The sequence below is a fragment of the Gymnogyps californianus genome, chromosome Z (assembly GCF_018139145.2).
Source record: "Gymnogyps californianus isolate 813 chromosome Z, ASM1813914v2, whole genome shotgun sequence".
NCBI classification, from domain to species: domain Eukaryota; kingdom Metazoa; phylum Chordata; class Aves; order Accipitriformes; family Cathartidae; genus Gymnogyps; species Gymnogyps californianus.
Genome location: NC_059500.1, coordinates 75469591 through 75482604, shown reverse-complemented (window position 1 = coordinate 75482604; position 13014 = coordinate 75469591). Strand labels below are relative to the sequence as shown.

The following is a 13014-nucleotide window of genomic DNA, read 5'->3' as shown; positions in this document are numbered from 1 at the left end:
AACACAAAGGTGCCATGCTGGTTGTTTTTGAAAATAATGGCTGATCACACTCAAGAATTTCCCATTTACTCACAAAGCACTTTGGCATTCACGGGCATGACTCATTCTACTCAGAAATTCCCATACAAAAACAATTTGAAAAGAATCTGCTGGCACAATAGAAAAAAGTTCAAATTCACAACATTCAAGTCTTTTAAACTTTGGATCCAGTTTGCCTCTCTCTTTTCACCTTAAGAGGGAAGATAAACTGGATATGTTCAAAGAAAGGCAAAATAATGGTTAAATTTACAGGTGGCAGCACAGAGCAAAAACTAAGATTATTTAGCCAAGAAAGGAGGATTAGAAAGGATACAGCTGAGTCCTTTCTTTCGACCCTGTCTCAAAATTCAATTTCATAAAGTCCCTACAGCTAACGTGATGTCAGCCACTGGAATCCCCAGCAGCAGAGCATTACAACCCAGTAACTGACTTTTTTCAAAGGAAAGGATAATAATGTAGCCAGCATTAAAATTTACTCACACCAAGACAAAGTCTGACACTGCAGCATATTACCTAATGCACAGGCACACACTTTCCCAATGTTCAAAAGTGCATTGGGAATGAGAGTTGGAGGAAGAGAAGAAAAAACAGGAAGAGAAAGAAAAATACGTTAGCTCTCCTTCAGCAGTCGCAGAAGTCAGGGGAAAGACCAATATCCCGAACTGCTCAAGCAAGACTGGGTTGAAATTTAAGCCCCAGGAATTAATCATGTTTTGCTACTGGTTTCCACGCAGACAGAATTTTCCACTTTACAACAGCCTTCATGCAGACAGTTATTGACCAATCTATTTCTGTCCACCATCCTGCAATAAACGTGCAGGAATTAGTCCCAACTAGCATCATTTTCATTCATAACCAGTAGCAAAATAAGGAACAGTGAAATATAGCTCTAGCCAAGTGAGATCTTTATTATTCCAAGTATTTACTGCAGGACAGTCTTCCTGGAAAACTTTCAGCATTCTGCTGGTTCTTTTTTTTCCTCTGAAATAGCAAAGAATGTTCTACTGCATGTAAAAACCCTCCATCACTGCACAACTAGGGATGAAAATTATGGAGAGTTTTAAAAAAGTGACGAGGTGAGCGGAATTAAAGTTCAACTTCCCTATTACTCTGCAAAGGACTTTTAATTACATCCAATAAAAATATGATTAGGTTTAAAAATAAAAGAGAGCTAAGTATAAAATAATAGTGTTCCACTAATTTTACTTTTCAAAATTAATGTTGCTGCACCTTCTATTTTTCTTCAAAGAAATGTCAGGCAGAAATATCAAACTGTCCTCAGGGAAAAATCACAGCATCTGAGATTTAAGAAGAATCCCATGCTCAAATGAGTTAGTGTACTACTACTCACTAGGGAGCAGTGTATTATGAGGAACAACGTAATAAAAGGCTTGTTTTAATATTAGAATATACCTCTATATATCAACAGTGGCAACAGTGTCCGAATAGCTCCAACATCTGACAATTTGTAACCAGGCTTCCCAGCAATCTACTCTTTATGACAGCCTTAACTACGCATTTTCTAACACATGAGGTAGGATAAAATAGAGTTGCAAGCATGAAGAACTTCAGAAATTACTAAAATACTGTATAGCAAGAAATTCTATATTGGTACAAATTATTAGCATGCAAAATGGTCCATTGGATAAGGATAATCAGAGAGAAAATATTCCTAGCTGCACCAGAGACTTATTGCATGACCTTGAGCAAGTAACTTAATTTCTCTGCCCAAATTTTCCTGTATAAAAAGGACAGTAATGCTTGCCAATTATTGCACAGACATATGAAATTTATGGCAAAAAGCATTTCATTGATACCTGAGAATCTGCATTTTGTCCTAGAAAAACTTTGCCTTTATAAATTCTTAGTATGGACACTAACTTTTAGCCCAAAGGACCTGAGATCATCTCACGAGACTTTCCCCTCTGATGTTGTGTGAAAACCTGCCAAAATCCCATACGCTCCTTCTCAATTTTACAGCCACTATGTAAGAAGCAGATTTCCAGAGATTCTGAACTGTTAGGGACACAGAGGGGGAGAAAAATCTCCTCACTCAAATTAAACCTATTTTTCACATCATTTATCTTCATGAATGCAACTAGCACTGGAATGAAATTTAGAAAAAACCTTTTGCTAAAGCTGAGAAACTTGCACTATTTCTGCCTCTCCTTTCAAAGAATAGGGAGAACTTGAAGAAATTAATCAAAGTAAAAGAAAGTTTGGCTAGGTAAGTTAAAATTACACTGGACTCTATTGTTCCACATGTGCAAACACAGACAAGTACTGATTAACATGTTTCAGCCACAAGATCGCCAATTCACCTTTAACGTGGCATTCCATATAAAAGCTTACCCCTGACAAATAAACACTACAAAGTTTCGTAACAACAAAGTTTGTCATTTCCGAAAGACAACATGTGTTTATTTAAAGCACATGATACAAGCAGCAAACAAAACTGTGACTAGGTTTATATGGATGAACTACTGCAGGTCACAAAACTTTGGCTCTTGTTTTCAATACATTTAGGGGATTTGGGGTCAGGAAGCAAGGAAAAACCAATCAGGCTGCTTCACTGTTCATACCACTTCCAGAAAGAAAAATTACCTTATGCAACTATTCACTTCCATAATGCAGTTCTAGATTGCTTGATGTTAATTAGAGGAATGACTCTCCTTAAACGTAATGCATTTTCAGGTGATGCGTATTCTTACCTGGCAAGTTCTTTAATTAAGTTTGCAATGCGCCTCTTGTCCTCAGGACACAAATCCTTTAAAGAAGCACTCTTCATTCCTCCTTCATTAGTGATCTGAAAATTTAAAGTAACATTTTAGAAAGTACTCTTTAAAGGAGAGTAAATATTTCATAAGATATTAAAAGCATTTCAAGACCTAGTAATTAGAAGTTGAAAGTAGACAAATTTCAACTGGAAATATAATAGATATTTTTTAAAATGTAAGTACAGTTCAGTGAAACAAATTACCAAATTGTGGAGAATTCTTTTAAGAGACTTGTAATTCAAATGCAAGCTGCTTGCCTCAATACTAAACATGTTGGGTGAAGTTTTAAGACACACTCAATTCATTGATTCATACTAGACAAAGGACAGTAGGTTCTCGTGACTTGGAAATCTAGTGCAGTGATATCCAAATCCAAGTTTAAACTTAATTATATTAGGATCCTAAAATAAAGAGTAAGGAAAAAAAACATTCTGCCTTAACGTTTACGACCAAAGCATGCAAAACAGCAAAAAAGGTATGCAATACATTGTTAGTAGATGGTAAGTCCTTATTTCAAAGGATTTTTTTAATACACAGAAAAGTACACACCCGTTCACGCATCGCTATCATTTGGTTTTACTCACTTATTTGCTACCTTCGTACTTACTACTCCTTCTCAAAACAAACCTTTAACGTACTCCAGTACTTCAGTTCTTTTAATGCATTCCTTTATCACGCTGAGAACTGCAGTATTTGTTATCAATGTCCAGCAGAGGGCATATTGCTGTTCGTGTTTGCAACAGTCCCTTGCATTATTGAGGTGACGGGCATTACCTATTCTGGGTGTTTCCAAGCAGGAAACAGTTCTAAGTTCCAAATTGTTTTTATTTATCAAAAATTTCTGTCATTGGTGGCTCAGTTCTCCAGTGCTAGCGCTAAGCACAAAATAAGAATCCTAAGATGAAAGCAGCAATAAGAGCTATGCTCTTCTGTCCAAGATTTTGGCAAGTTTAAATATTTCTACTTAATCTGACTTATTTATTTTCAGTTTAGACTTTTACAAACCTACAAATATTACAAACCTCCCCAAGTGCATACAGTACTTAACATGAGATACAAGAATGCTACCAAATGCCTTACAGTTTGACCAAGTTAACACAATACAGCACAGAACAACCTCTGAGCATACAAAGCAAACACTGGGCTTCTCTCCCCTCATTAGCAGTAATAGCAGCTGATCTACACACAGAGAGGAAGTGCCCCCTTCCACTCTTAGCTAATTGCTTCTTGAACAGTGGTTTGAAACAATTAAAGGACTATGTCGCTTTTGAAAGAGGTGATGATTTTATACAGACTCACGTTATACCCACCTGACCCTTCAGTACACTCTTATTTTAACTTCAATGTATTTTCCGGGGGTGGGGGGTGGAAATAAAAAATGGTGTTTCACAAGGCAAATTACACTTCAGGGCTTTTCAAGGGGACATTTGATTTCACAGTTTCCTTCCCAAACATATGCTATTTGCAGTCATACAAATGAAGAGAACTAAACATATGGTTGAAGGATTTTCATTTCCCATGCTAAAAATGTCTGAAAATGATTTTTTTTAGCAGCTAGATGATGGAAATTTTTTAAGAAAAATAAAAAGTTAACAGGATATTTTTCACTGAAAAAAAGAGGCAGAAGCTTGATCACATTAGTGAAGGAGATTTTAACAGAAGGTACGTCAAGCTATTACTCAAACCTATGTACATAGTGTCAGACAAACATTTATGGGATGGAGAGGAAAATCTGAAAACTTAGTCTGTGCTTTTTTTGTATCATCCACAGGTATGGATAGATGGCACACAAAAAATTCTCAAAGGCAGGCTTGTACCATAACATGTCAAAATGAAGCTATGGGATTATGCATAGCAACAGCTCCACCATCAAAACAAGATGACAAATGAGATAGAGGCCAAGACTGTATCTCCTTTTTCCAGATTTCTGTCCTTTGCACACAGCTCAAGGTAGAACACAGTTTCGTAACTCGGTATTTTCTGGATGAAATGTACAACAAAATGGAAGATTCTTTCGTTTTATAAACTACACCTTGGAAGATGACAATTTGCATGAGAGAAGCAGACAACTTCTGTCAAACAGGAAGTAGGAAGATGGGAAATTTTGGTCAAGACCAGTATAGCAAACCACTGATTTATTAAAAGTACCAGAAAAGCTCCAGAGCTAACAAGACCTTTTTGAAGTCTTCTCCAAAACTCTCATCCTCCTTTGTGGTACTCAAGTCTATCTGAATGAAGAAAAGGTAAATCAGGTCTGCCAAGATTCATATTAGAGCAAAATTCAATCCATTCTCTTCAAAAGAGGATTCTAGTAAATCGTAATGGTGAGCTACCTATCAGTACAACAGTGTAAAGTATGTTAAAGTAAAGCAATCGGCTCTCCCTAGACACACACACAACACCTTGAAGAAAATGAGTTGTGTTGGTGATGAAAACTCCTTGCAAAAAAACTTTGTAAAATTTTCTTCTTCCATAACAAGTAAAATGTATTTTTTCTGTTTGTTTCAAGTAATTCAGAGCTTATCTTCAAAGTTAGAGTACAAAGTTTCCATGAGGATTTGGCAAGCTAAGAGAAAAACAGAAGGTTAAAAAAGACAGAAGAGAGAAATAGCTTTGAACACATTTTATTGTCAATATTATAACTGATAATAAATAAAAAATTGACAATAAAAAAAAAGTCCATTTCTACCCCAACAGCTCTCACAGGGAAAAAGGAGTAAAAATTCTCTAAACAACACATCATACAACAAAACAAATTTTAATGTGACATATGAAGGCATCTATGAGGCAGTGGGCTTGTAGAAACTTATGAAGAGATGCTCCTACATAAAGATTCTGCATAATGGGGGCTATTTGTGAAATTTCTCTGCATGTCACAACAGTATCATTTGCAAAGTGAATGTACATACCAGCCTCCTCCAAGCAAGTACTGATAAACAGAGAAATGGAAAGGGACAAGTCCAGGAGGAGCCCTAAAAATGAATACTAATTAGAGTGTCATGCTGAAGGATTCAAAGGGCAATGACACTGTCAAAGCAATGAGAATTGAGTGATCTGTCTTCACATCAGACTTTTGAACGTACATATGAGGCACATGGCATTTACTCAGCACACAGAAGACAGAGAAGGACATTTTAGCCCAGACGAAGAACAAGATTTAACAGCATAATACAACAGTGATTCAGAAGCAGCCAAAAGTTTTAGATCCTGCCTGTAAGTGGGAGGATACCAAACCCTAGTGACTTACAGACTTGCCCAAGATGACTAGTAGGCAAGATACCTAACAGCACTCAAATGACTTACATAGTCACTGTACTATACAAATCATGCTAGAAAAATGGCATCTCTCAACAGATTTCTGAATATCACAATACCTATCACAATACAGAATAACCTTCCAAAGGAAACTCCACTGCTTTGAAATTTCTAATGCAATAAACTGTAGAAAAAGTGTCTCCTATTGTGACAGGAGTAGACCAGACAATTCAAAGCAGAACCAAAGATAATATCAACTGACAAAGCTACTCCTACCACTCAGATGCATTTTTAACTTTTACTATCAAAAACAAAAAGTGATTTTACCCTACTAACATGAGCAGCCACAGCAAAAAGGTCTCTAAAAAGAATTTTACAAGTCTTGTTTCTAAGTGATATGACTAGAGCAATGAAACCGAACAGACTGGAACACAACTTCTTCCGTGTTTGGCTAGTAACATATAGACTAGGGGCTACCCAAAGCTATACTCACTCTCTCTCTGTACACATACACACATAGAAATACATATAATCTGTTTTACATAGCCCCAGTTACATACCACTTACATAAATTAGCACATTCAGCCTGTGTTCTCTTTAGGTGTGCTAGCAATCTCAGTGGAAAAGTAATTTTTGCCAGCCAGCCACCACATAAATGGGCAAAAAGTGTAAGAGATCACAAAAATAATAGTACTCTAAAACTGTTTAAAAGTTTTCATCTAGAGATTTTCTGCTATTTTTCTACTATGTGCACTCTTAAGAGCAAGAGAATTTTGTCTTTACTGACCTGCTGCCCTGTCAGATCTCCTGTGCTTCTAACAGGATCCATGGAAACAGGAGCAACAGCTACAGGCACCTTTAGCTCAGTTTTACTTTTTTGATATTTTGGCAAATACATTGTTCTTAAATTTCCTTTTGTAGAGATTCCTGTAGATGACAGACAAGCAGAACACACAGATTATGAAGTCAAAAGGGACCCTTCTTGCCTCCTACAACAGGACTTCCACAAAGGCATCCTTGCCTTAGCAGATCTTTTTGAAAAGAATGAGCATTTCAGGTATATGTTTGCAGCTCCCCCCAGCCTCTCACACCACACAAAATTTTACTGAGATGAACATATCAGCAGAAAAAGAGGTGCACAGCACTGAACTGCACCCAGCCACAATGAACATCAAAGTAAATTCTGAAACACACATGTTGTCTTCTGACTGAAGTTCAATGCAAAAACCTGTGTTTGTTTAAGATGCAAAAGCGTAAAATTGAGCTTCTGCTTTGACACTCAAAGATGAGGAACCAAGCAGCAGTGATGCTGTTAAAAGTACCATTCATATGATAAAACATAACTTTTTTCTGTTATACAGCCAACCTACTGATTGCTCAGGCTACTTGTTTGTTCCTTTCAGGACCAGGCATATAAGTTAGGTAACAGTGCAATTCACACTTCACAGATCATCTGTAAAAAGCTTCCTGTCATAATTAGAATTAGTTCACCACTACCAATGGTAACAACATGAAAGCACTGAAAATCCTGGTGCTGCAATTATAAAGTGCTAACAGTGACAATAAAACCTCCCAGGGCCCGATGAAAGCCAATAGCTTCTTGATACTGCCTCAAGGTTTGAGTTTTGACTGTTCAGAAGTGCAAAAAGTTTTGAACAAAAAATATCGATTTTATACTAGCAGATAGATTGCATTTATTTGGTTAATGAATTTCAGAAGTGTACCAGCAATTCAAGTGAAAGAACTAAATTATAAGCTTTAACGTCTTCATGCTCGTACACAAGGGAAAACAATGTTTCTGAAATTCTCTTCCACAGAAGTGGAAGAATTTCCCAGAGTGAATCCATTTCCATCATTTAGGATCACTGCTTTCTTTCCAGGGCACAGAGTACAACGATCTAACATCGCCTAGCTTGAACTATGCTAGCTACAAAACACAGCTTGAACTATGCTAGCTACAAAACACACGCAGAAATTTTTAATAGAGCTGTTTGGCCAGTAGTTTTGAAGGGCAACCGTGCTACTCCAAACCTAGAGAGCAGGATTCCTCAAAATTTGTAACTGCTGGACATACTCTGGACATATACATAATTTTACTAATCATCCCCAGATATGTTTTCAGGACCTTGTGCCACTGTAAAAGCTGTGTTTGAAAACAATTAGAAAAATTCTGAAGGGGAACTAAGAACACCCATCTTTTCCCCAGGGATGTACACAAGCATGCACTCAGTAAGTCAAGGTCAAGAGAACTAATCAAAAAAAATTTGATTTTTCTTTACACAATGAATCTTCTTTTTAATTCTTCTCTTCAAAATTTACAAAAGACCTGAACATCTCTAATGCTTCAACATTCTTTGGAGACCATATTAAAAATTCAGCTTACCTTACAGTTTGGCTAAAACTATGCTGTACCTGCAATAGAAACAACTCCCCTGAAACTGTTCATCTTATACCATATGCTTATCTAATCAGCAGAGCATAAATCCTCTGCTATAATCCTTTATGTCCTATTACAACTTGTGATGACTGTGTACCTTACACATTTACATACACAAACCACGTACCTGAAAAGACATTGCAAAGTTTAGCATTTGCAGGAAAAACCTTTGTTTACAGCTATTAGAAGGTCATACCTGAAAGAGATACCATTGGCTGTTCTTCATCAGAAACTGCATGTGGCTTTGTTAAAGGTAATAAACAAAAAGAGAGCAAGCCTGGCCCTTTAAAAGGAACTATAAAAATAAGTATTTTGGCTTTTAATTTTAAAAGACTGTTGATAAGAAAACAAACTGGCAAGCTTCAGGAGCACCAAAAGCAAGTAAAACTTGACTAGAAAAAACAAACAACACAGATTGCTAGAACAAAAAGCATTACTCCTTCTTCACTGTGCATTAACTTTCAGCCTGTAAAGATTATCTTAGAGGTCACCTTCACAAAAGATCCCAGGGACCAGCCCCAGTTACAAGTGCAATTACTAAGATAATGAAGTAATAATATTTATTTAAATTAGAGCAGGTTATCATTATGTAAGGAACCTCTTGATATGTAGGGAAGACAAATTCCAAAATAGTGTATATATTTATACTGCGATGAAATACATTTTGTACAATATATTCTAAGAAACTTAAATGAGAATAAACACAAAAGGTTTCAAAGGAAGTTGGTCATTCTCATCTGATCATCACATGATGAGTAACAGATGAAAGCCTGAGGGCTGATTTCCTTTAAGAAGTTTCAAGAACTTTCAAATAACCCAGAGCTTTAACTATTAAATTACTTGACTGCAGAAAACACTTAAAAATCACAAAGGACAGGGCACCATATTATTTGTGCTATGTTAGCAGGCACTGAACTTGCATCCTCGCCTCCTAGAAGTCACTAAAAATAGGACTCAACACATTTCAGGGAAGGGTGTAAACTATAGTGTCTTCCTTAAAGCGACAGTTTCATTTAGCAGAACGTAAAGATTTTTATTCCCACATAAGTAACTCACATTATACAAAAGTGAAAAACAAAAGCACAGGGCACAAAATTCCGCTCCACTATCTTTTGTTTATACCCCTTTACTTTCCTCAGCCTTCTAAGGTTGGCCAATTAACTCAACTACCTAATTTCTGTACTGTTTACAGATAAATTCATTTAAGGTTTTGCAGTTGTCTTTATACAATAAAGTCAAACTGTGAAAATATTTCAATTAACCTATACAAACTCTTGCCTTAACTAAAATTTGATTTTGATAGTACCATCTCAAAAACTTAATTTAATAACTTACCACACAGTAGAGAAAATTAACAACAGCCTAGAAGCCTCCCCCTGTGGACAGCAACTTCAAATTCAACCAATACCCACTACCCATCGCACAACTGGTACTTGGCACACTGGAAGGGCTTGATCGCAGGCTCACTCGTGATCCTGCTGATCCACTTTATCACTTGTAAACAATTATCACGCATCAGTCTCACACCAGTTTGAGAATATGTTCACTTAGTACTGCTGTCAAAGCCATCTCTACAAACGCTGAAAGCACTTTTGTTTTCACCTGTAAGCAGCAGCCTGCTATCTCTAGCTGTCACAACACATTGTGGGGTTGTGCCATGAACCAGGTGAGGAAGCTGAATAAACTCTGAAAGTAAAGCACTGTCCCCCCTCTTTCCAAAAAGCACCACGGTAGATCAAAAGTCCAAGTCTGGATCGCAACCCAGCCCAAATAGCTGTGCCAGCACAACTACAACAGCAATCTGCAGGACACTGAGGAGAGTATCTTCAACTCATACTACTACAGGAAACAACAAACTTCAGCACAGGTGATTGTTTTTTCAACTGACATACAGTTAATCTGTATGTCAACACACGGCTACAGGAAATAAAACAGTTTTGCCTAAACAACATTTCGGCTTTTGAAGTTTGCCTCCAGTATTGGCACTGTTGTGGATAGATACCTAATAGCAGGATGAAAAAAATTAGTAAAACCTGTTGCTGTTACTACCCCCAGCTACCATGACCACTCTCCGGTCAAGATTTGCAGCCTAGTGTATTACAATAAACCAAGGTCAAGTCAGGTTACCTTAATCAGCTGGACTGAAAATTGCAGTGACTCAGGAGCTGATTCATAAACAGGTCCAACATCCTTGTCTCAGAGTGAAAGACTCGGGACAGTACCAGCATCACTCATTTAACATTAATCCACTGCCACGTGCCTCTCAAGACTCCCAGTAAGGTGACTATACACATTATAAACCTTGTACCACCACAGCTAATTTTAAGGCAACAGCAGAGACAGTCATCACAGGCTTTGGAGAAACTGAACATCTTATGATGCTGTATGGCTCCCGTATGGCAAGCAACAGCGCATCTGCCTTGCTATGCTGTATGTATTCAGCAATTATAGAGAGAAGTTCAGTTTTCCAAAGCTATTAAACCAACATTACCACATCTCCCAAATTTCCCACCCCCACCTCCCTTTTTTGAAAGCATCCGCTATTATTTGCTCTTGTGCCATATGCATTTCTGGGTATTTAAAATTTTCCAAGATCAGAGGCAACAGTACCTACTTGCAAAAACATGTAAAATGGAAATGGTTGTCAGGAAGAGCCTCATTCCTTGGAATATCATGATGCATGAGGCCACTGCTGGGCTCAAGAAACCATATTTAGTCATGGGAAACAACCTGTCACCCCAGTAGTTAATTGATAAAAATCCACTGTCATTGTAACTGCATCAACACTTCCACAACTGAACAGAGCAGTGACTGTGTTGCAATAAATCTGACATGTCACTACTAACCTTCACCCTATCACGTCACATAGAAAGTTGTAGGCAATTTTTTTTATTTTTTTTATTTTTTTTTTTTTACACAAATGGGAAATCATAACAAGATGCTCCCTAAACAGTCTATTGCATGGTTGGCCCATTTCATTTGTGCATTGTTTTTCCAGTGAGTGTGCAATCAAACCTAAATACAAGAGTACACACACATACTCTTCTTTTCAATCACTTCTAGCTGATGCTGGAATCCCACTCCCAATGTGAGCAACAGCAATGCCTCAAGTCCCTCATATCTATAGCTAAATTGTCAGCTCCTAAATTTCCACCAGGCCAGATTGCCAGTTCCACCCTAATGTCTTCAAGTAGCTGAGCCTCTAACCCAGCCATGTGAGCCTAAACATCAATACCAACTCCTTCTAGTTCTCTGAACCATGCAAGCGCACCTCTCTCTAGCCAGGCTTTTACAGGCTGAATCCCCAACACCACAACCACCACCTACTCCATCTACTTGTCCAGCCCCACGTAGTCTCCCATAACTGGAGCTTGCATGTCTTCTGCAGATGAAGCCACCACAGCCTTTCACTTGTCCCTCACAGACAGAGCCCTCCAGCCTCCAGCTCCCCCACAGGCTCACCCTAAATGTTATGCTTGTAATCAAGCTTAGACACCAGTCACAAAAGATACATCTTTTTCTTGCTGCCTGTTCAGCCTCTAGCCTCAGTTTCTCTCTGTTGGTTCCCTTGCAGGCGTCCATAAGCTGAACCCAGTTCCCCCATTTCCTGCTTATTTACCTCCCCCAGGACTTCATAGCTAGGTCACACAGAGCGTGGACACCCAACCCTCCCTCCTCTTGCAGGCCACTTTTGCTTTTAAATCCCACGTAACTCTCCACTCCCTGCACGCAGGTGCATGCCCAACCTCACTCCCCAGGCCGAGCTCCCCCACACTCGCGAGTGGAGCCCCCAGACCTCCAGTGCCACGGCCACAAAACCCCACCCGTCCCACAGCCCCGCACGGGCTCCAGCCTTCTCTACACCAAAACTCCAACGCAGACGCCCCCGTCGCCTGCCCTGACAGTCCGCTCCCCCCACTTCCCCCCCCACTCCAGCTCACACCCTTCCCCGCCCGCACCCTCCCGCCCCGCTCCCCTAACCACACCGACCCCCGGGCCCCGACCCCCGCCCCGGCCACCCCGCCGAGAGGCCGGCCGGCCGCCCAAGCCCCCCGCCACAGCACAGCCCCGGGGCGGAGGCCCCCCCGAGCTGCCCCCACCCTACGGAAGGATACTGTCCCGACTCCAGTAAACGCCACCGCCCGGCCCGGCGGCCACCTCCGCCATCTTGAAACAACCGCCACTCCCGGAGTGCCCCCCACCGCCCCCCCAGCGCTCGCTGCCCATTGGCTGCCCGCGCCGGCTTCTCCTTGCCACTGCCGGAGGCCCCCGGGCGCTGCCGGCACGCAGGAGAGGGGCATGCTGGGAGTCGTAGTCCTCCGAGCGCAGGCTGACGAGGGGACTGCCTTCCCGCGGAACTACCGCTCCCGTCAGGCCGCCTCAGGCTGCCCGCCCGCCATAGGCGGACCGAGGCATCGGCCGGGGAGAACTACTGCTCCCAGCGCACCTCGCGGCGCAGCCGCGGCTACAGGGTGGGAGGAAGGACAAACGGGGTTATGGTTTCCC

The 13014-nt window shown here is 40.0% G+C and overlaps 1 protein-coding gene across 1 annotated transcript in view; it reads right to left on the bottom strand.

Annotated features, from left to right (window-relative positions):
• Positions 1 to 12675, bottom strand: part of KIAA1328 (KIAA1328 ortholog) — a 174932-nt gene extending 162257 nt beyond the window's left edge. Inside the window, exons 1-4 of the mRNA XM_050913687.1 lie at positions 12624 to 12675; positions 8705 to 8740; positions 6859 to 6998; positions 2751 to 2845 (exon numbers count right to left, since the gene is read on the bottom strand). Coding sequence (XP_050769644.1) covers positions 2751 to 2845; positions 6859 to 6998; positions 8705 to 8740; positions 12624 to 12675 — 323 coding nt within the window. The remainder of the gene's footprint in view (positions 1 to 2750; positions 2846 to 6858; positions 6999 to 8704; positions 8741 to 12623) is intronic.
• Positions 12676 to 13014: the final 339 nt, after the last annotated feature.